Here is a 23,720-nt window from a genome sequence, read left to right on the forward strand (position 1 = left end):
CAAATGAGGCCTCTGATTATATTATGAGACTAGGGGATAGAGGAGCATAGGTAGCAAGGACATGGATCCCACTTTTGTTATATCCTAATGATATTGTGCTGATTTGAGACTCCCCAGGTTACAGACTATTTCAAGCCAACTATTATCACTAGACAGCTTAGCTATGTCCGTCTACATCAAAGTTCAAATCCCACCTCCACTAGAGCCACACTGATTGACCGTGTGGACCTAGGGAGATCCAGGTGTCCACGATTACAAAGTAGGGCATCCCAACATAGACAAAGATTACAAAGGAGGATTCGTTGACCATGGAGGACATCAAGGAGATCCGACACCAACCAATGCTGGATTTACTCTAAGCTGGAGGATTATCCCCTTCATAGTAGATTAAGTTTCTTGCACCCCTCATTAGTTGTGCCTTTGTATTGACTAGAGTCTCTAGCCTTTCCCCCACTTTCACTTTCACTAAAACATTTTGTTGAAGATGCTAGCCTTTCTTTCAACACACAGACTTTGTATTAGATTCACCAGTTTGTAGCTTGTTGGTCTCCTAGGTCATTCTAGCCTTTTGTAGACCTCAATACATCATTTCATTTCATTTCATCTCTCTCCGTCTCTCTCTCCCCTAACAATGACACTAATCGTCTAGAGGAGAGAAGCTGCCAAACCATCCCCGTGCAGTACGTGTATGCTCATTTCGAGCACTACTACTTTCCATCGAGTCCTATTTGTTTTCTAGGCTCTTAAGGCCCATTTTGAACCAGCACATATTTCCTCAAATGTATGACCCTCAATGGATCGACGAAGCCATCATTTACTTCTCAACTTGAGATGGCCCTTAGGCATTCGCTCAAGCAGTTTACGGCTTGAGCCAATAGCCATCAATATCATCCCATCACAAGGCACCATCTCCTTTTTACACTTTGTGAATATTCAGACAACATTTTGATGCAATTGATGGCTAACAGGATGCAAAGACGAAGAAGAAGAAGAAAAAGAGAATTAACGTCATAGGAACAATCCCAAGAGACCTCAAAAACCTATCGGCGACAAGTCTGGAACTCGAGACCTGTTGAAAAGAAAATTCTGGACTATTCAAAAGACCGAATTGACATCTTCAATTAGCTTTTACTTGAGCAGAGAATGTTGCAATCCCTGTAAGCATCGCTTTTATGTCTCATTAACGCACAGACCAGCAACGCAAAGACAGCAAAGCAGAAAACAGAACGAGCCTGTGGTACTAATCAAAAATTGCTATGAAGTAATTCACAGAGATGAACGCAAAACTTCAAGAAAATAAGCATGTGACAAGATTCTTCAGCTGCTCAAGAACGACGTATAGCACTGTAGATAACCGAAGTGTTCCTTATAAGCAAAGTGAAGAGGATGACTTCAAAGGGATGTTCCCACTAATCAACTTCACGGTACTACAGTAGAAACTCAAATCTGCCTCTAAGTCAAGCACTCGCCTCGATCATTTCATGCTCAACAACAGGCGCCGCAACAGGATAGTACTTGTAATGAAGCTCCGACACATCATCACCAGACAGCTTTTTCCAGCCTTCAGGACCAACATAGTAGACTGTAGGAAAACAAAAACATTAGAATGCCCTTCATTTTCACAGCATACAGAGCATAGCATCATCAGACACTCACCACTTGCAACTCCACCACTTGCACCATCCCGAAAAGTCGCATGGTAAATAGCTCTTCGTGCAAGCTCTGCTGCCTCTTCAATGGACATGTCTTCACGATACCTGACAAGTTGCGCTAGCTGTTTAATCAATGCCATGGGTAGGCAGAGACAATGTAGAGGCTAGAGACAACATAAAGTGTGCCCTTATTCGGAACAAATACCATAAATATAAAAACCCAACATTTGACTAGACAAGACCATCCACACCCAAACTTCGGCTCCTTTCAGTAAGAAAAGTTCAAATACACACTAGGCAATCCATCTTTGGTCAAAAACATTCAAGCATCAAACTGAATGATAAGATGGGCATGCATGCATGCATGGTTTTAAAAGTTTCAAAATGCATTTACAAAACGCCGCAAGAGAAGTTTCATCATAATCCTTGAGTGTCAAGCCATAGATATGCACTAGTATTTGACCCGTGTGTTGCTGCGGCCAAAAAAAAAACATGGCCTTCATTCTTCTAGTACAAACCTTCCCTCCAAACTTTAGAATGCTTTATTTGTGTTCTTACTATGCAATACTAATTATACAATCGATTCTTCATTATGGTAGATAACTTTCTCTATTCAACTAATAACAGCCAGTGTGGAAAGAAAAGAGGACCCATGGCCCATTGGATTCACCCATGTGTACCATAGGGACACAATGACATGCATAAGTCATGTGCACCAAGGAGCACCATTGACAAAAATAGCACAACCCCTTCCCCCTCCCTCCCTCTCTCTCTCACTCTATCCATCTCCATCCATTGATCCAACTCTCTATCCATCTCCAACCATCAATCAAAATGTTTGTGTTTGCATTTGACATTGGCTTCAACATTGGGAATGCAATTTCCCTTGGCATCTCTGATGGTCTTCCAATTGGCTCAAGTATCTCTCTCTCTCTTTATTGTGAGCAAGAAACTATAGCAATGCACACCATCACATAATCTGCAATAGAAAGCTCCGCAGGTAAGTGTGCATGGTGTGAAGAGATAAGGGCCATTGAACTTAGGATATTTGACTTCTCTTAGGATCAAGGTGGTAAGCATACTCTCTCTCTCTCTCTCTCTCTCTCTCTCTCTCTCTCTCTCTCTCTCTCTCTCTCTCTCTCTCTCTCTCAGCATAGGTAATACCCACTCTCAAAAGCATGCTTGATCTCTCTCAATGTGTGTGTGTGTGTTTGTGTGTGTACCATTTGGTCTGCTTATCTCATAACCTAGGGTCGGTGTTTGGTGCCCTTGTTAATCAAGGAAGATCATGCTTGGTACTCTCTCTCTCTCTCTCTCTCTCTCTCTCTCTCTCTCTCTCTCTCCAAGTTAATGAGGCCTTCTTACAACGCCAATGTATCACGGCTTGGGAGAAATCTGGAGGTTCTCGCTTTAGCCATTACACCACACACATTGCCCCAAACTACAAATCTCTCTTCTTCTCCGAGCGCGGTAACCGAACCCATCCCTACATCCTTGAGCCCATTCCATTGAGTGCGATCCGCACCATTGCCTCCATTCGTCTTAGCTCCCATTCTCTACGCTGCGAGACAGGACGTTGGGGCACTGGCGAGGAGTCTCATCGACTTTGCACCTTATGCCCTCATCAAGTTCGAGAGAGTGAGTACCACACACTACTTGAGTGCTCAGCTTTTGACCACATTAGGTCTTCTTTTCCCCATATATTCAGCCATGAGCTCTCCCTACATACCTTCCTCTCCCAACCACGATGTGGACTCTCTATTGCGACGCTCATTTCAGTCATTTTTGAGCATCGAGTCACTTATGACCTCCACTCACACCATGTGACATGTTCATTTGGTCCCATAGGTCATATTTGACCTCCGAGGACGATAATAGAACTCTCTCTCTCTCTCTCTCTCTCTCTCTCTCTCTCTCTCTCTCTCTCTCAAAAAGTGGTTATATACTGTGTACAAAATACATCTTTGGAGATACTGACCTATACCACACTTCCAGATCCGCCAGAGCTATGCCCACACACACATGCTTTCTTTACTGCCGAGATGATAAAGAAAGCCATTGATAGGATGAAGACTAGGAGAGTATATGAACACGATGGCTTGGTAGCAGAGCATTTTATACATGCCAAAGATTTGCTTGCAGAGCTTCTAGCAGTGATGTTCAACCGTGCCATGTGCGAGGGCCTACCTGATACTTGGACTTTGTCCACGATGTCACAAGGCGGGCACCACGTGCCAATAGAAAAGAACAGACTAAACAAACTCTTCGCACTTCAATAACAACTGACCTGAGAGAGAGAGAGAGAGAGAGAGAGAGAGAGAGAGAGAGACGACACGCGACACGGAGTGGCGGAATTCCACCCAGAGAGTATTGGCCCCAAACCTTGGCGCCCCTTTCGGTATTTCTTTATATTGCATCATCAAAGTACAAGCTGGTACTCCAGACTCTGCACCTTCGTACTGAAGCATGCCAGAGAATGAGCCCTAGCCTCATATTTAAAGGCCCTTGGCCTGAAAAGCAGTTTATATGAAAAGCTTTCAAACTCAAAAGCTTCTCGTCCAAAAAACATAAAAAGTTTTCAAAAACTTCTGGTCCAAAAAGCAATGCCAAAAGCTGCTAGCGCAATTTACGGAAATCCGTACAACCTGCCGCGTCATCATGTCAGCGCAATTTTCGGAATTTGTCTGTTGCCTTAGGGTTAGGGTTAGGGTTTTTTTGGCAAAAATTAGGGTTGCAGGTTTTAGGGTTAGGGTTTTCAGAATTAGGGTTTGCAGCAATTAGGGTTTCTTACAGTTGGCTGCTCCTATCGGCTGTTTTGATCAAGGAGTTAGCGTCTCCTTTCGTCCAGATCGGAACTCTTGATATTCCGGCGTAGTAAAATTAGCCATCACACCCAGACCGTATACTGATCTTCCTCGGGTGTCTTGATGTACTAAAATTACATACCCAACCAATCTCATCCAATTAGGAATATTCACTGTTTGGCACATCACAATGCAACACAAATGCTCACATATGCATGTTACAAGACATAGAAACATAAAGCCGCCAATGAACACTCCTCCCGCATAACCTAACAAGGTCCGGGCCGGGAGATATTCAACGACTCCCTCATCACTCCTCCCGCATAACCTAAAAAGGTCCGGGCCGGGAGATATAGAGGCCTTTTACAACCAAACGCCCCCCAGACCGCAGTCTGCGTCGTTTGGAGGTGCTGAGAGTAACCACTGCTCAGACTTCTTAATACTCCTCCCGCATAACCATCCAGGTCCGGGCCGGGAGTCACACCAACAATTATTTTACAAGCATACAACCAAACGCTCCCCAGGCATCGGCCTGCGTCGTTCCGAGGTTCAAACAATACCAAAACAGTATTTCTCACTTCTCCACCCAGGAGTAAAATCACCAATCATTGAAACCAGTATCAAACCAGAGTCAAACAATTCAAATCGGAACCAAAACAGGTTCAAAACAGATACCATCCATTTCAAACAAATTCCAAACAGGATCACCAAACAAGCTCAAACAGAACTCAAACTTAAAAAGCAATCTCGACATCAATCGAGCTCGAAAAGTCGACTGACTTTCCATCCTGAAACATGCACCAAAAATTAGGGTTAGGTTTCTTCCATCAGGTCATAGCCGAGCACAGCATGGTCCATCAGCTCTTGGACAAACAGTGTTTCTTTGGCAGTGATGGTAGTCCCATGATAGTAATCGCACTCGCTCTCTAAGTTCATCTACTCGTGAAGAGACATCTACTGGGAGATGTCGAGAAACTTCAAGTTATAATCTGCTAGGGTTTCCATGGCAAGCATTTCAAGATACCCCACTCTGCCAGAAGTTGCACTCTGAAGGAAGATGTCAGAAACCATATAACTTCGGGCAAAAAAAATTTCTTGAAAGCTTGCCAAGTACTTGGAGTATGCTGCTTGGTAGCTATAGAAATCAACATCTGCATAGCACTGCTTCTGAGAAAAACAGTGACTTGAAACAAATCTGGATCCTTCTCTTGCAAGTGATCTTAATTCGCTTATGCCCTGTAAGACACTGCGGTGAAGACGGGAGCGCGCCCGATGCGCGATGAAGTGAGGGTGGGAGAGGCTAATGAGTCCGGGTTGGAGGGCACAGATATCCTCGAATAAAGCTCTGTCTGCTCTTTAATAAGTCCGGGTTGGAGGGCGAAGATATCCTCGAATAAAGCTCTATCTGCTCTTTTGTAGGACCGGTATGCTTTCAGAAAAGCACACGCCTGATGCTCTGATACCACTGTCACAAGGCGGGCACCACGTGCCAATAGAAAAGAACAGACTGAACAAACTCTTCGCACTTCAATAACAACTGAACTGAGAGAGAGAGAGAGAGACGACACGCGACACGGAGTGGAGGAATTCCACCCCAGAGAGTATTGGCCCCAAACCTTGGCGCCCCTTTCGGTATTTCTTTATATTGCATCATCAAAGTACAAGCTGGTACTCCAGACTCTGCACCTTCGTACTGAAGCATGCCAGAGAATGAGCCCTAGCCTCATATTTAAAGGCCCTTGGCCTGAAAAGCAGTTTATGTGAAAAGCTTTCAAACTCAAAAGCTTCGTCCGATAAACATAAAAAGTTTTCAAAAACTTCTGGTCCAAAAAGCAATGCCAAAAGCTGCCAGCGCAATTTACGGAAATCCGTACAGCCTGCCACGTCATCATGTCAACGCAATTTTCGGAATTTGTCTGTTGCCTTAGGGTTAGGGTTAGGGTTTTTTGGCAAAAATTAGGGTTGCAGGTTTTAGGGTTAGGGTTTTCAGAATTAGGGTTTGCAGAAATTAGGGTTTGCAGGTTTTAGGGTTAGGGTTTTCAGAATTAGGGTTTCTGGCAGAAATTAGGGTTAGGGTTTTCTGCACTCGGGCAACCACGTCCTCACTCTGTGACACTTCTTCTACTGCTTGTTCTTCTTAGGGTTTAGGCCCCTCGGCCGGCATCTGTAAGTTGGCTCCATTCTTTAGGCTTTGACACGTCAGCAGTTTGTTACACATGATCGTACCTATCTTCAAGTCAGGGGACCCTATGGAGCCTAGGAACTACCGCACTATCATGATTGGACACAAATTCCCGCGATTGTACCTATCTTCAAGTCAAGGGACTCGATGGAGCTTGGGAACTACGCATCCATCCTTGAGCTGTCACAAACTGGTGACGTGGCATTGCCCCAGAAACACACTCTGAAGGGGACCCGCGCTGATATGCTGACGTGGCATACCGTACGGACTTTCAAAAATTCCGCCGCAAAACGCACTGACAGGGTGATGTGGCACAATGTACGGAGATCTCGCTTTTTGCGGAGCTGATGACGTGGCAAAACGTACGGAATTCCTGATTTTTGTGCTCGCTGAAAATTGGCAGCTTTTGGCAATAGTTGCTTTATTTTTTGAAGGCCTTTCACTTACTGCTTTTGAGGCTCTGCTTTTGGGCATCCCTTGTAACCAATAAATAAGTGGGCCTCACTTTCTCAGAGCATCTGGACGCAGAGTCTGAGAGTGAGACCCCAACAACTCCTTGTACTATGAGTCACAGATTAATACAAAAAGAAATACCGAAAGGGGCGCCAGTCTATGGGCCCAATATCTCTAGGCACGGAACTCCGCCAGACTGTGTCGAATCAACTGTGAACTGTTTTGAAGTGAATCTCTGTTGTGTCGCGGTAGAATCTTGACTTGGAGTGTCCAAGTTTGTTCCAGTGGTATCAGAGAACAAAAAGATTCTTCTTCTACGGAGGATCCGATCCTTTGTACAGCGCAACTGTGAACTGTTTTGAAGTGAATCTCTGTTGTGACGCGGTAGAATCTTGACTTGGAGTGTCCAAGTTTGTTACAGTGTTATCAGAGCACAGAAAGATTCTTCTTCTACGGAGGATCCGATCCTTTTTACATCGCACACAGCTTTTGGGAAAGAATACCCGTGCGCCAATCCCGAGCTTATTAGCCACTCCAACCCTTCATACATCGCGCATAGGGCGCGCTCCCGTCTTCATCGCTCTGTCTTCCAGGGCATAAAGCCATTAAAAATCCCAGATTACACATGGGTTCTGGTGAAGAATCTGACAGAGATGACACCTGTCACAAAGTGATGACGTGGCGGACAGTAGAAACCCTAATTTCTGCCAGAAACCCTAAAATTCCTGCAAACCATAATTTCTGCCAGAAACCCTAATTTCCGAAAATCGCGGAGGCTAAAAAAAATAAAAAAAATGACAAGCGACGCGAATCTTGCTTTTTCTCTACGCCATGAGAAAGAGAAAGAACTTGCTTTTTTTATTTTAAAAAAAGACTCTCTAAGAGAGAGAGAGAGAGAGAGAGAGAGAGAGAGAGAGAGAGAGAGAGAGAGAACTAATGCTTTTTATTTTTAAAAGCTTTTGAGGCTCTGCTTTTGGGCATCCCTTGTAACCTTTAAATTAGTGGTGAGGGCCTCACTTCTCAGAGCATCTGGACGCAGAGTCTAAGAGTGAAACCCTAGCCACTCTCTTGTACTTTGATCTGATTAATATAAAAAGAAATACCGAAAGGGGCGCCATTCTTTGGGGCCAATATCTCTAGGCACGGAACTCCGCCGGGCCAGTGCAAATCTATTGTGATCTGTGAATTGTTTTGAAGTGGTTATTTTGGTGTTGTCGCGGTTGATTCTTGACTTGGAGTGTCCAAGTCTATTACAGTGGTATCAGAGCACGGCCGATTTCTCTTCTACGGGAAATCCGATCCCCGAATTATTTTTTTTCCGCGGCACCTATGACTTCAGGCAATGATCAGTCGACTCCCTCTGCATCTGGAGATGCGGGCTGGGATCACAACGAAGATTCAGACAGAGAGTATGGCCCGCCTCGGCCTACTCAGGCGAAGCAAAGAGAGATGGAGCGTCGTCAATTGATTGGCGATGCAGCAAAGATGATGCTCAATTTTGCCAAGGACCCGAAGATGGCAAAATATATGAACCAGACCTCTTTGGAAGAGGTACAGATGGAGTAGCAAAGAACCACCACACCACTCCCAAAACCCGCTCTCAAGAAACCTTCTGCCTCCAAGAAATATACGGAGAAGGAACTGGAGAACGTGGTTGATGCGCGGATTGCTCAGCTTTTCGACATGCAGAAGAAAGGCACTAACTTCCCGGGATATTTGGGTCGTCGGTCGACATTTGACAAGGCAAAGAAATTGAAGAAGCGCGTAAGTTTAAAGACCTACCCAGTTCTTCTTCTTCTTCTTCTAACAGTTCTTCTAGCTCTTCAGACTCGAGCGAAGAAGACAGGAAAAGCAAAAAGCGAAGCAAGAAACAACACTTCGGAAAGGGCAAGAAAAAGGCAAGGAAGTCTAAGTCTCGCTCAGTGAGTGACACTTCTACAGAGGACTCGTCTACGGCCAGTTCAGACTCTGACAACGGAAACTTTTATGCGAACAAGAAGAATTTTTACAAAGCTAACCAGTATGACTTTCTCGAAGATAAAAGCAAGAAAGTCCGAGAGTTTAACGAAGGTGGCCACTCGATCAAGTTTGATACTTTTCAGGATACTCAGATGCTTCGAAGGCTTTGTCTTTTATACAGCAGTTTGACATCGCTTTCGCGGGAGGACGTACTTGATGGTCCACGCTTCTTTTAAACAAGACTACGCCAGTTAAATGGCTGAAATTTAAGAAGCTTTTTATTTCTTCTTGGTTGACGCAAGAATAGAACGAGATATACGACCTGCTTGGAACCATCTTCGGATGACCAAGAAAGATACAATCAATGCTTATTGTGAAAGATTCTAGAGCTCTTTTCTACCCGCCTCTTCATTCAAGAAGATCTCGTTCAGAGAACAGATTGAGCGGTTTACCTTGGGCCTACCTATAGAGATCCGAGATCACTGCTTGGAACAGAAGTCAGCTTCTATTCAGGAGTTGATGAGTCATGCGAAGCGGGGCTTTGCCATTCACTGTGGCAGTCTGACCTACCCCATAGATGAGGCCATGACACAACAAGCCGAACAGACTTCTGGGAATGAAAGTAGAAAGAAAAAGAGCAACCCCGAGAAAAAGGATGCACGACCCAAGCTTACTCCTGAGGAGAGAGCTCGCTTCATCAGAGAGGGGAAGTGCTTTGGATGCGCGGAACATGGACATATCTCCGCGAAGTGCCCTAGAAAGGCACAGAAAGAACAGAATGATAAAGACGACGACAGGCCTGAGAGTTCGAGAGCAGCTGAGGAAAGTGGCAGAAAAGGCAGATAGAAAAGCAAAACTGGTACCACATGGCGTGGAACCTGCACCGAATCTAATGAATGAAAGTACAAACTTTGCCGCTTTTGGGGCAAAGTGAAGGATCAGGAAGCTCTTTTGAAGGAGGCAAGGCCAACTTCTTTTCACTTGGAATTGGCGGCTCGATTTGGAAATTATGCCCGACACACTGACGCCACAGGCGAAGGTAGTTCGACTGGCACCCGGATGGGATGTTGCCATTACACCGAGCATTGGCAAACTTCATTTGCAATGACAGGGGTGTTCAGGGCACATGAGTGACGTTCTACTCAGGATCCCTTGGTACCACAAGAACTACGCCGTGGCTGACTACCGGGCCGAGAAAGCGACTTTGATAAATGAAGGGCTTAGAGAGTGTACTTGATGAACTTCAGTTTCTTACTCATTCTTTTGGGAGAGAACTGAACGATGGATAAAAGTTGAAATGTTTTGACCTGATCAAAAGAACGCCAAGATTTTTCTCCACACTCATGCAGATTGCTTTTCAGAGGGCCTGAAGATCAAACCATTAATCTGATACCTCGAAGCACGCCATCGAATCGGCCACCCTACAGTGTGAGCCGAGTACAGAATGAAAAGATTATGAACCCAGTGAAAGACCTCTTGGAAAAGGGTCTTGTCCAGCCTAGTACTTCACCGTATTGCTCTCCAGTGTTGTTGGTTTTGAAGAATGACGGATCTTGGAGAATGTGCATCGATTATAGCACTCTCAACGAAATCACCATCAAGAACAGATTTCCGACTCCTAGGATCGATGATATACTCGACAGGTTACCGGGATCCTCGTGCTTTAGCAGGATTGACTTGAAGAGTGGATATCATCAGATCACGATAGCGCCAGGAGATGTCTACTAGACAGCTTTTCGGACGACTTTTGGGTTATTTGAGTTTTTGTTGATGCCTTTTGGCTTAACCAATGCTCCTGTGACATTTAACCGGATGATGGACAGGATTTTTCGAGAGTACAGGCTATTTGTTGGCACTTTCTTTGATGACATCATTGTTTTCTCCAAGAATGAGGCAGAACACAGAGATCATCTGCTTCAAGTCTTTCAGGCATTACGAAATCACATGTTAGTGATTAATGCAAAGAAAAGTGAATTTTTCCTACCAAAGATACACTTTTTGGGACACATTGTGTCAGCAACAGGAGTGCAAATGGACCCGGCCAAGATAGAGACTATCCGTGATTGGCCCGATTTGAGGAATGTCCATGAAGTTAGAAGCTTCTTGGGACTGTGTTCGTACTACAAGCGGTTCATACGAAAGTTTGCAGAGGTTGCTTCCCCTTTGCATACCTTGACACAGAAAGGAGTACCTTTTCTGTGGGGACCCACAGAGGTGACTGCCTTTCGGACATTGAAAGAGAAATTGACTACGGGACCTATTTTGACTTTGCCGGACTTGCAGAAGTCATTTGAAGTATATTGTCATGCTTGTGGTCGTAGTCTGGGTGCGGTCTTGTGCAAGAAGGCCATGTCATAGCTTACGAAAGCCGTTTGTTCTCTAGGCCGGAGATGAGAGCACAGATCTATGAGAAAGAGCTTTTGGCAGTTATCCATGCTCTTACTCAGTGGCGCCATTACCTACTCGGAGCGGATTTTACTGTCTTTACAGACCATCAGAGTTTCCGCTACTTCTTGTCACAGAAGCAGCTTTCGGAAAAGCAGATGCGGTGGGCGAACATCTTGTCACAGTTCCACTTCCAGATTGTCCATGTGTAGGGACAGAAGAATGTGGTGGCAGATGCTTTGTCTCGGAAACCGTTGGTTCTGGCTGTTTCCGCGATACATCATAGGAGCTTCGAGGATATGGTCGATCAGTATGCCACAGATACAGATTTTGCAGATATTTTCACACGAATACGAGATGGGGAGACAGTAGCTGGATACTCCCTTCGGGAAGGCTACTGGATGAAAAAGACTATGTTGTGCGTTACACAACCGTTGAGGGATAAGGTTATGACTGAATGCCACTGTCCACCTTTTGCGGGTCACCGCGGCATTGCTACCACCATGAAGGGGGTAGAGAGATACTTGTTTGGGCCGAGACTCAAAAAAGGATGTGGAAGAGTTTGTGCGCAGTTGCTTGGTATACCAGAAGGTCAAGTTTGACAAGCATAAGGCACAGGGATTGTTACAACCTTTACCCATACCCACCCGCCCCTCGAAAAGTATTGAAATGGATTTCATTTTTGATCTCCCGACAACACAGAATGATCACGATGATTTTCCGATTACATGGCGCGTCTGAGACGATTGTCTCAGACAGAGACCCCAGATTTATGAGTTTGTCTCTTTGAGCTTCAGGGATACTGAGAGCTGACAGTATTCAGCTGGATGACTTTATGAAATGGAATTCTTGATAATGATACTAATTTGTTCTTGACTTCTAGTGAGTGCAGGAACTGATAACCGAAATGACTCCAGCATTTTGGTCTAATTGATCTCGAATAGACATGGTTGCAATAGGGGTTAATCAATCGGACATCGATGAGATCCCGATTGGACCTAGATGTGATTGCTAGCTACATTGCCGATAAATCATGGTCTAAGATCCGAATGAATGTTGAATGTCATGTGATGTCCTGTGATGTCTGGTGATGTCCTGTGATGTCGTGTGATGTGACTGTCGATTTTGTACATGTGCTAGATGTGTGTTCCTAGTACGTAGTGTCACCAGCGTGTGACTACTATCTATCATTTTTGTTGATTTCTTTCTTATTATTTATTTACTTTCACTTTTTGGAAACACCCCTCGGGAAATCTAACTGCCCTGCATTGCATAGCTAGTGTAAAACTGTCCAGAGGGAGTCTAGGCCTGAGGGCAAGAGAGCACTAAGGTTGGACAAGGACTATGGTTAGCCAAAGTGGGGTCATTGACTAGCCAAAGTGGAATCCTTTGCTACAGAGGCTACAATTCAGTTCTGGATGTGGCCGCAGTGTACAAAGAGGGTCAGATAACCTAGAAAGATACAATGGCAGCATCTCCTAAAATTTAGGGAACTGCTATTTTGGGACTTGAAAATGTGTTTGCGTCATTACCTCCGGAATGACAAGGAGAACATTTTCTTACTCTACCGTGAAGTCAACTGGGCGACCGGTTCGGGGATTTTTAGGCGGCAACCCCGAAACGGGAAAATGCTTATAAATGTGCCAAGTGGCACCTTCTGGTGCACTTTCCTCATGCAAGAGAAGGCAGCGCTGAATTTGAAGAGCAAAGAGGCTCATTTTCACTTTTTGTCACAAGTTAAGAGCTATGGAGTGCTTGCTTAGCCTCCTATGTACAGTGCGGTGCCAGGAGTGATGCCCTGCACGCTACGCACTGCCCTCTCTCTCCCCTATGGCAGTATGTTATGCCCCACTAGTGGGCTCTTCATTTGACCAATGTACAGTTGTGTGGGTTCATGCGCGATTGCCGAGGCAAGAGCCTCTTGCACAGGTACTGGATTAGCTAGCAGCTAATCCCCCGCAGGTACAGGTGAATTCGGAGAGGTTTCACGACAGAAATCTCGACCGATTCAAAGGGCAAGTAGCCCTACAGATGCGGGAGCTCGAGGACTTGCTACGGATGCGACCGGCACGCGAAACGGAGCCCGAAACAGTAAATTACAGCCTGTTGTGTATTTTTGCAGGTTTAGGGTTTTGGCCCTAAACGGTCCCTACCCCAGGAGGTTCGGGGACGCGAGGGGACCGCTGTACAGGTGATCTGGCGCATTTCCGGGGCTGAAAACAGAGAATTCAGCGTGCTGCAGATTCTCGCCAGGTTTTGCAAAGTGCCCGGATGCGTCGGGAAAGTCAGTCAATGCGTGGGAATATTGACTGTGAAGGGTCCTAGTACAATTATGTTGCCGAAATCGGGCCGGAACAGTTGAAATTCAGCCAAGTTTGTGCGGGGCAGCTTGTAGGGATCCACAGCGTTTATTCCCTCTTTTGAACAATAAAGAAATACCGAAAGGGGCGCCTAAGTTGGGGGCCAATGTGGTGTCGGTCTACTCATACAGGTGCAATCTAGCAGCCTGTATCCCTCTCCCCTTTTTTGTGTCTTGAAAGTACAGGTAAAGTGGACGACAAGTTAAATGGGTGAAAGCAAATAAGGTTTAAGTTTAAAGTCTATCTACCGCCCTTTTTGGATTGAACAGGCCGGTTTCATGGTTCCATCGACGGGATTAAATCACTTTTTCCCATAGAAGTGAGCCTTGGTCAGGTTGGGCTTGAAGACACAGGGGATCATAGACCAGACACAGGGAATTGCAATTATGGCTGACAGACCAGATGATGTGACTGAAGAGGTTTCCTCTTCACAGGGTCAACAGACGCATGAAGTGGGTGAGTCCTCAAGACCACCACAAAAAGATGATGATATATTCAGGACCCAGTTGGCTACTGCAGTGGCTATGTTCACACAAGTAATGCAGAACCCGAGGTTTTTAGCCTTTCTGCAACCTCCTGTTCCGTCTCAGCAAGTTGGGTCACTCGATCATATTCAAAAGCCTGTTAAGGCACGAGCACAGGTGATTCATACTGCACAGTCAATGGAAACACCTGTACACTTAACGGAGAATATGCAGTCTCCACAACCTGTGCCTAAGGTGCAACAACAGGTGGCTGAGATGCCAATCTTGCAAGCTGTACCAGTTCAGCCCGCCACCTTTCAGCAGCCTATAGCTGGTTCTAATGGGCAGGGAAGCAACCTACAGGCTATGCAACAGGTCTTCCCACCACCTTCAGTACACCCTGGCTATTTTGGAGGTGGATCGGTATTCCAGAGCATGGCTGGTCATGCACCTGGAAATCAGTTTTACACGCCAGGAACAGTGTTCGGGAGTGCTCAAACGATGATGCCTAACCCCATGTATGGTGTCACGGGCATGCTACCAGGGTTTCAGAGCACTCAGGGCCAATTTGGGATGCCACAGGCAAATTTTGGTATGGCTGGAATTACAAATCAGCAGCCAAATATGGCATTTCCAGGTCAACTTAATAGCGGTCAGGGAACACACATGAACCCTAATAGTGTTCCCATGTTTCAGTCACTTCCATATGACAATCTAACGCCGCTGAAGAGGCCAACTCCGTACAAAGAAGGTGGCAAAGGTGTGTCATTCACGACCTTTACAGGGTTTGATGACAGGAAGAAGGCTCTCTCATTCCTCCAGCAGTTTGACAAGGCCTATGCAGGGGGAAACTTTACAAAGGCTTCAAAGGTCCGCAAGGCAGCCACTTTCTTGACAGGGAATGCGGGACAATGGTGGACAACTTTATTGCTTCAAGGGCAAGCTCCGTCCACATGGATTTACTTCAAGCAGATTTTTGCAGCAGCATGGTTATCTGATGATTTCGAAGCAAATGTCATGACAAAATGGCACCAGCTAAATGGTGCCACTTCCAGAAATCTGGATGATTACAATCGGAAGTTTTGGAAAGCTCTACTTCCAGTAACTTCCTATAGGTTTGTGCCATTGACAGAACAGATTGAAAAATACTGTTGTGGCCTACCCAAAGGATTGAGAAAGTACTGCACAAAGACCAAAGTCACTACTTTGACGCAGCTCATCGAGGTAGCAAACACTGGCAATGGTTTGCTCAAGGGAGAAGATTGTGAATTTAACACTGGCGTCAAGGCAGGATCAGGCAAGAAAAATTCAGCCAAGAAGCACGTTCCCAATGAGGCTCCTAAAGGGACTCAGGAGTCAGCCAACGCAGGGAAGGATAAAGCTACAGCTGAATCAAAAAAGGGACCAACAAAGAAATGGAAAAGACGTTTTCCTCGCAAGTCAGAAGAGCAAAAGAAGGTCCTGAGGACAGAGAACAAATGCTTTATATGCGAGCAGCCTGGCCACATTGCTTACAATTGTCCTACAAAGAAAAGCCAGCTGATTCTGATGACAAGGAAGACAAGAAAGGAAAGAAGCCCATGGCTGGTCTAGTGCCAGATATGGTGGGCGACAAGCCAAATTTAGATGCAAGTGAGCTTTGCAGAGCATGGGGAAAGGTCAGGGATCAAACAGTGCTTATCTTCTTTGATCCAGGTGCCAAAGCCAACTTCATTTCCCCAGAATTGGCTTCGAAGTTGGAAATCAGACCTGAAGAGATGGGGTATACAGCAGAGGCAGGTTTGGCATGTCCTGGCCATACAGAGGCTGTGACACCCATCATTGGAAAGTTGCGTCTACATATCCAGTCCTATGTAGATGTTGAAGAATTTTACATCATGCCATTGGACGGATGTGATGTGTTGTTAGGTATTCCTTGGTTATTTCGTGTACAGGAAATCATGGATGCCTACAACAAAAAGATCATTGTACAGAGCAGGGGAAAGACTCACATTTTGGATGTAAAGCTTAAAGGGGAGTCTATTCCCACTGTATCACCTTCTGCTATTACTTCTGTAATGAAAAAGCATCTTTCTGCGTGCTTGGTTTTTGCACGTGAAGTGTCAGATTGTGATGAATCAGATTTATCTGTGCTAGATAAAGAAAGGTCAATGTTTTTACAACAGTATAGTGACTGTTTTTCCGATTCATAACCGTCTCAATTACCGACAGAGGGACCCGAGGACCATGCGATAGATTTGGTGTCAGGCAGTAGCCCACCAAATAAGCCTCCGTATAGGGTTAGTGCGGCTCAGCAGAAAGAGATAATGGGTCAAGTACAGGAGCTGTTAGAAAAGGGGCTGATTCAGCCCAGTTCATCTCCATTCTGTTCTCCAGTGTTGTTGGTGCAGAAAAAGGATGGCTCATGGCGTATGTGCATAGACTACCGTGCACTGAACAAGAATACCATCAAGAATAGGTTCCCTATACCTAGAATTGATGATATTATGGACAAATTAGAAGGAGCAGCTATGTTTAGCAGGATAGATCTAAAGAGTGGGTACCATCAGATCCGCATTAGATCAGAGGATGTGCACAAGACTGCTTTTAGAACAACATTTGGCCTTTACGAATTTTTAGTGATGCCCTTTGGTCTCACAAATGCTCAAATGCTCCTGCTACGTTCAATAGGATGATGGACAAAATTTTCCGTCCACACCAACAGTTTGTTGGTACATTCTTTGATGACATGACAGTCTACTCAAAGAATGAAGAGGAGCATAGGCATCACTTGGCCATTGTGTTCGAAGAGCTACGCAGTCATAGGTTGCTCATCAATGCGAAGAAAAGTGAGTTTTTTCTAGAAGAGATTCACTTTCTGGGAAACATTGTCTCAAAGGATGGTGTCAGAATGGATCCTGCTAAAGTTTAAGCGATCAAGTCATGACCAGATTTGAAGACGGTGCATGATGTCCGAAGCTTTTTGGGACTATGCTCCTATTACAGAAGGTTTATCCGAAATTTCACTAAGATTGCTTCACCTTTACATGCTCTTCAAAAGAAGGCAGTCACCTTTAGATGGACACAGAAAGAGATTTCAACTTTTAATCTCTTAAAGGAAAAGATGACTTCAGATCCAGTCATTGTGTTGCCAGATCTTAGGAAGTCATTTGTGGTCCAGTGTGATGCCTGTGGTAGTAGCATTGGTGCAGTGCTAATGCAAGATGGCAGGGTAGTAGCCTATGAGAGCAGAATTTTGCAAGGGCCAGAGATGACCATGCAGGTCTATGAGGAAGAGTTACTGGCTGTGATTCATGCGCTCTTAAGTTGGAAACACTACCTGCTAGCTACAGATTTCGTTGTCCAAACGGACCATCAGACCTTGCGATACTTCTTGACACAGACAAAGTTATCTGAGAAGCATATGCGATGGGCAAATATCTTGTCCATGTTCCATTTTCAGATTGTGCATGTGGAAGGCAAGAAGAATGTTGTGGCTGATGCCTTATCAAGGAAGCCACAAATTTCAGCTGTGTCAATTCCTTACCATCATGAACTTGATTATATGAGAGAACAGTATGCAAATGATGAAGATTTTGCAAGGGTCTTCGAGCAACTAATGGATGGACAACGTCATGAACACTATCTTCTCAAAGATGGGTTCATGATGATGCATGGCAGATTGTGTCACAAAGCCATTGCGACGCAAAGTTATGGAAGAGAGTCAAGTCCCACCGTATGCAGGGCATCGTGGTATCGATGCTACACTTAAAGCGGTTGAGACATTCTTCTATTGGCCTACATTGAGAAGGGATGTGGATGCCTTTGTGCAAGAATGCCTAATTTGCCAGAAGGTCAAGTTTGACAGGCAAAAGGCACCAGGATTATTGCGACCACTACCTATTCCAGATAAACCATGGGAAAGTATTGCTATGGATTTTATCTTTGATCTTCCGAGAACGCAGACAGGAAACGATGGTATTTGGACCATTATTTGCAGATTTAGCAAGCAGGCTCATTTTATTCCTGTCAGGAAGAAGATAAAACCAGATCAGCTGGCACGCTTGTTTATGAGCAATATTTTCAACTATTATGGCATGCCACAGTCAATTGTTAGAGACCGTAATCCACGCATGACAAGTTTGTTCTGGAGAGGCTTGTTTGAGAATATGGGCACAACGCTCAAATTCTCTTCGTCATTTCATCCTCAAACAAATGGGCAGTCAGAAGAGGCAAATTCTACTGTCCTAGATCTGCTAAAGTGTTATGTGTCAGAGCATAAAGGAAAGTGGGAGCAGTATTTGCCATTGGTGGAGTATGCATACAATAATACAGTGCATTCATCAACTGGCAAGGCACCTTTTGAGATAGTTGAAGGTGGCAAGAAAGTTCCTCCCATACTGCATACAAAGGACAAGATATTTGAAGCAGATAAGTATGTTCAGGACATGGATGAAATGTACAAGAAGGTCAAAGTGGCCTTAGAAAAGACTCAGGCAAAGCAAAAGAAAGCAACTGATCGTCACCGTCGTGAAGTGGTATATTCACTTGGTGGTTGGGTGCTTTTACGCTTTGAAAAGGCAAGGTTAAAGAAGATGAAGGGCAAGGAAAGACTGTTTCCAAAGCTCAGCATGCGTTACTATGGGCATTTTCAAGTGTGCGACATAATCAGTGATGTTGCATATAGGCTGAAATTGCCTGACAGTTGGAAGATTCACAATGCGTTTCATGTGAGTCTTCTCAGACCCTATGTGGGTGATGTGCCAGAAGATATGCCAACTGAAGATCAGCCGGAAGTCGAGTAACTTGACGAGATCTTGGTCCCGGAACAGATTTTGGCACACAAAGAAAGGAAAGTGAAAGGCAAGGTTGCTAGGCGTTACTTGGTAAAGTTCAGAAGCTATCCACCAATGGATGCTAAGTGGATGGAAGAAGGTGAACTTGCAGAGTCACCAATTGTGTTATCACTTTACCTCGAAGCCTTTGATTTGCAACCTACCTTGAGCCCTTGAGTTTCAGAGCTACATGGATTGTCACTGTGACAATGGCTTTTGAAACAAATGATGTACATGGTATTTAAAGTGAGCTCAAATGAAATACCTGTTACATGAATGTTAGAGCTGTACAGATTGTCAGTTTGACAATTGCTCTTATGGAATGTCCAAAAGTTTGGTTAGTGCTATAGAAGTGAGTATTTCTTGTTAGTTTGTCAAGGATACAATAATTGCTTCTATTAAAGAGTACATGTGTAACTGCATTCTTAAAATGTCGGTCTGGGTATGCTCGAAAGTGTTGCGAGATCCAACGTGTACTATAAGACAGTGGCAAAATGTGCAGCTACCATTTTGTAATTGGAAAGTTAGTGACTCAAAGCAATGGCAGAGTGCGAAGCTACCACTATGTCATTGGGACAAGGTTCACACGCAGGCAATACATGAGTTGACAAGGTGTTGAATACACCACGGCTGACAATGAACATGTATGTGTCGTACATGTGTCAACAGGTGTTGAATGCATCAGTGTTGACTGTAAGCATGCACGATATAGATGCAAACGAGGACGTTTGAGATTTCAAGAGGGGGGTATGTCACCACTGTGTGACTACTATCTATCCTTTTTGTTGATTTCTTTCTTATTATTTATTTACTTTCACTTTTTGGAAACACCCCTCGGGAAATCTAACTGCCCTGCATTGCATAGCTAGTGTGGAACTGTCCAGAGGGAGTCCAGGCCTGAGGGCAAGAGAGCACTAAGGTTGGACAAGGACTATGGTTAGCCAAAGTGGGATCATTGACTAGCCAAAGTGGAATCCTTTGCTACAGAGCCTACAATTCAGTTCTGGATGTGGCCGCAGTGTACAAAGAGGGTCAGATGACCTAGAAAGATACAATGGCAGCATCTCCTAAAATTTAGGGAACTGCTATTTTGGGACTTGAAAATGTGTTTGCGTCATTACCTCCGGAATGACAAGGAGAACATTTTCTTACTCTGCCGTGAAGTCAACTGGGCGACCGGTTGGGAGATTTTTAGGCGGCAACCCCGAAACGGGAAAATGCTTATAAATGTGCCAAGTGGCACCTTCTGGTGCACTTTCCTCATGCAAGAGAAGGGGGCGCTGAATTTGAAGAGCAAAGAGACTCATTTTCAGTTTTTGTCACAAGTTAAGAGCTATGGAGTGCTTGCTTTCCCTCCGATGTACAGTGCGGTGCCAGGAGTGATGCCCTGCACGCTATGCACTGCCCTCTCTCCCCCCTATGGCAGTATGTTATGCCCCACTAGTGGGCTCTTCATTTGACCAATGTACAGTTGTGTGGGTTCATGCGCGATTGCCAAGGCAAGAGCCTCTTGCACAGGTACTGGATTAGCTAGAGGCTAATCCCCTGCAGGTACAGGTGAATTCAGAGAGGTTTCACGCCAGAAATCTCGTCCGATTCAAAGGGCAAGTAGCCCTACAGGTGCGGGAGCTCGAGGACTTGCTACGGATGCGGCCGGCACGCGAAACGGAGCCCGAAACAGTAAATTACAACCTGCTGTGTATTTTTGCAGGTTTAGGGTTTTGGCCCTAAACGGTCCCTAATACCCCCAGGAGGTTCGGGGACGCGAGGGGACCACTGTACAGGTGATCTGGCGCATTTTCGGGGCTGAAAACAGAGAATTCAGCGTGCTGCAGATTCTCGCCAGGTTTTGCAAAGTGCCCGGATGCGTCGGAAAAGTCAATCAATGCGTGGGAATACTGACTGTGAAGGGTCCTAGCATAGTTATGCTGCCGAAATCGGGCCGGAACAGTTGAAATTCAGCCAAGTTTGTGCGGGGCAGCTTGTAGGGATCCACAGCGTTTATTCCCTCTTTTGAACAATAAAGAAATACCGAAAGGGGTGCCTAAGTTAGGGGCAAATCTGGTGTCGGTCTACTCATACAAGTGCAATCTAGCAGCCTGTATCCCTCTCCCCTTTATTGTGTCTTGAATGTACAGGTAAAGTGGACGACAAGTTAAATGGGTGAAAGCAAATAAGGTTTAAGTTTAAAGTCTACCGCCCTTTTTGGATTGAACAGGCCAGTTTCACGTAGATACTAACAGTCAGTGTCTACTAAGACGGTTTAAGGCTTTTGTCGGTTTAGCAGGCGTCATCACGGTCAATTACAATGCTTTCAAGAGGGGGGGTATGTCACAAAGTGATGACGTGGCGGACAGCAGAAACCCTAATTTCTGCCAGAAACCCTAAAATTCTTGCAAACCCTAATTTTTGCCCAAAACCCTAATTTCCGAAAATCGCAAAGGCTGAAAAAAAAAATTAACGACGAGCGACCCGAATCTTGCTTTTTCTCTACGCCATGAGAAAGAGAGAGAACTTGCTTTTTTTATTTTTAAAAAAGAGACTCTCTAAAAGAGAGAGACAGAACTAATGCTTTTTATTTTTTAAAAGCTTTTGGGGCTCTGCTTTTGGGCATCCCTTGTAACCTTTAAATTAGTGGTGAGGGCCTCACTTCTCAGAGCATCTGGACGGAGAGTCTGAGAGTGAAACCCTAGCCACTCTCTTGTACTTTGATACCGAAAGGGGCGCCAGTCTTTGGGGCCAATATCTCTAGGCACGGAACTCCGCGGGGCCAGTGCAAATCTATTGTTGTCACCAGCGTGTGACTACTATCTATCCTTTTTGTTGATTTCTTTCTTATTATCTATTTACTTTCACTTTTTGGAAACACCCCTCGGGAGATCTAACTGCCCTGCATTGCATAGCTAGTGTGGAACTGTCCAGAGGGAGTCCAGGCCTGAGGGCAAGAGAGCACTAAGGTTGGACAAGGACTATGGTTAGCCAAGTGGGGTCATTGACTAGCCAAAGTGGAATCCTTTGCTACAGAGGCTACATTTCAGTTCTGGATGTGGCCGCAGTGTACAAAGAGGGTCGGATGACCTAGAAAGATACAATGGCAGCATCTCCTAAAATTTAGGGAACTGCTATTTTGGGACCTGAAAATGTGTTGACGTCATTACCGCCGGAATGACAAGGGGAACATTTTCTTACTCTGCCGTGAAGTCAACTGGGCAACCGGTTGGAATATTTTTAGACGGCAACCCCGAAACGGGAAAATGCTTGTAAATGTGCCAAGTGGTACCTTCTGGTGCACTTGCCTCATGCATCAAGAAGTGGCGCTGAATTTAGGAGGGGGAGAGCCTCATTTTCAGATTTTGTCACAGGTTAAGAGCTATGGAGTGCTTGCTTTCCCTCTTATGCACAGTGCGGTGCCAGGAGTGATGCCCTGCACGCTACGCATTGTATGTTATGTCCCTCTAGTGGGCTCTTCATTTGACCAATGTACAATTGTGTGGGTTCATGCACGATTGCCGAGGCAAGAGCCTCTTGCACAGGTACTGGATTAGCTAGCGGCTAATCCCCCCGCAGGTACAGGTGAATTCGGAGAGGTTTCACGCCAGAAATCTCGTCTGATTCAAAGGGCAAGTAGCCCTACAGGTGCGGGAGCTCGAGGACTTGCTACGGATGCGACCGGCACGCGAAACGGAGACCGAAACAGTGAATTACAGCCTGCTGTGTATTTTTGCAGGTTTAGGGTTTTGGCCCTAAACGGACCCTAATACCCCCAGGAGGTTCGGGGACGCAAGGGGACCGCTGTACAGGTGATCTGGCGCATTTTCAGGGCTGAAAACAGAGAATTCAGCGTGCTGCAGATTCTCGCCAGGTTTTGCAAAGTGCCCGTATGAGTCGGGAAAGTCGGCCAATGCGTGGGAATACTGACTGTGAAGGGTTCTAGTACAGTTATGCTGCCGAAATCGGGCTGGAACAGTGGAAATTCAGCCGAGTTTGTGCGGGGCAGCTTGTAGGGAACCACAACGTTTATTCCCTCTTTTGAACAATAAAGAAATACCGAAAGGGGCGCCTAAGTTAGGGGCCAATCTGGTGTCTGTCTACTCATACAGGTGCAATCTAGCAGCCTGTATCCCTCTCCCCTTTGTTGTGTCTTGAAAGTACAGGTAAAATAGACGACTAATAATGGGTGAAAGCTAAATCAAGGTTTGAAGTAAAATCTACCGCCCTTTTTGGATTGAACAGGCCGGTTTCAGTTGTGATCTGTGAATTGTTTTGAAGTGGTTATTTTGGTGCTGTCGTGGTTGATTCTTGACTTGGAGTGTCCAAGTTTGTTACAACACCTCTCAGTGGGAAGGCAAAAAAAAGTTGAAGATCCGGCGCGGGAACTGAAGAAAAGAATGAAGATTTGGGCAAATTTTTCTTGTTTGCAAGAAAAGGAGTACAAATGTCAACTGCAGATTGGCATATGTGTGAACAGATTGATAAAGTACTCCAAGGACCAGAGATTGGTGATACACCTGAACCGATTGATAAGATTTACTCGAGATGGCGTCTGGCCATCGCTTCTCCTCTCAGGTGGGGAGGAAAGCCGAAAAGACAAATGAGTGTAGAAAAGCGGAACCTGTACTTGCAGAAAGACATCGACAAGCACTCTTA

At 45.2% G+C, this 23,720-nt stretch overlaps 1 protein-coding gene across 1 annotated transcript in view; it reads right to left on the bottom strand.

The window, feature by feature from the left end:
* Window positions 1-1,217: 1,217 nt before the first annotated feature.
* LOC147450367 (proteasome subunit beta type-5-A-like) overlaps window positions 1,218-23,720 on the bottom strand; it is a 93,328-nt gene continuing 70,825 nt past the window's right edge. Inside the window, exons 6-7 of the mRNA XM_086519617.1 lie at window positions 1,657-1,757; window positions 1,218-1,582 (exon numbers count right to left, since the gene is read on the bottom strand). Of these exons, the coding sequence (XP_086375743.1) occupies window positions 1,458-1,582; window positions 1,657-1,757 (226 nt within the window). The 3' untranslated portion in view covers window positions 1,218-1,457. The remainder of the gene's footprint in view (window positions 1,583-1,656; window positions 1,758-23,720) is intronic.

The sequence above is a fragment of the Adiantum capillus-veneris genome, chromosome 9, assembly GCF_014529385.1.
Source record: "Adiantum capillus-veneris isolate H3 chromosome 9, ASM1452938v2, whole genome shotgun sequence".
Lineage (NCBI taxonomy): Eukaryota > Viridiplantae > Streptophyta > Polypodiopsida > Polypodiales > Pteridaceae > Adiantum > Adiantum capillus-veneris.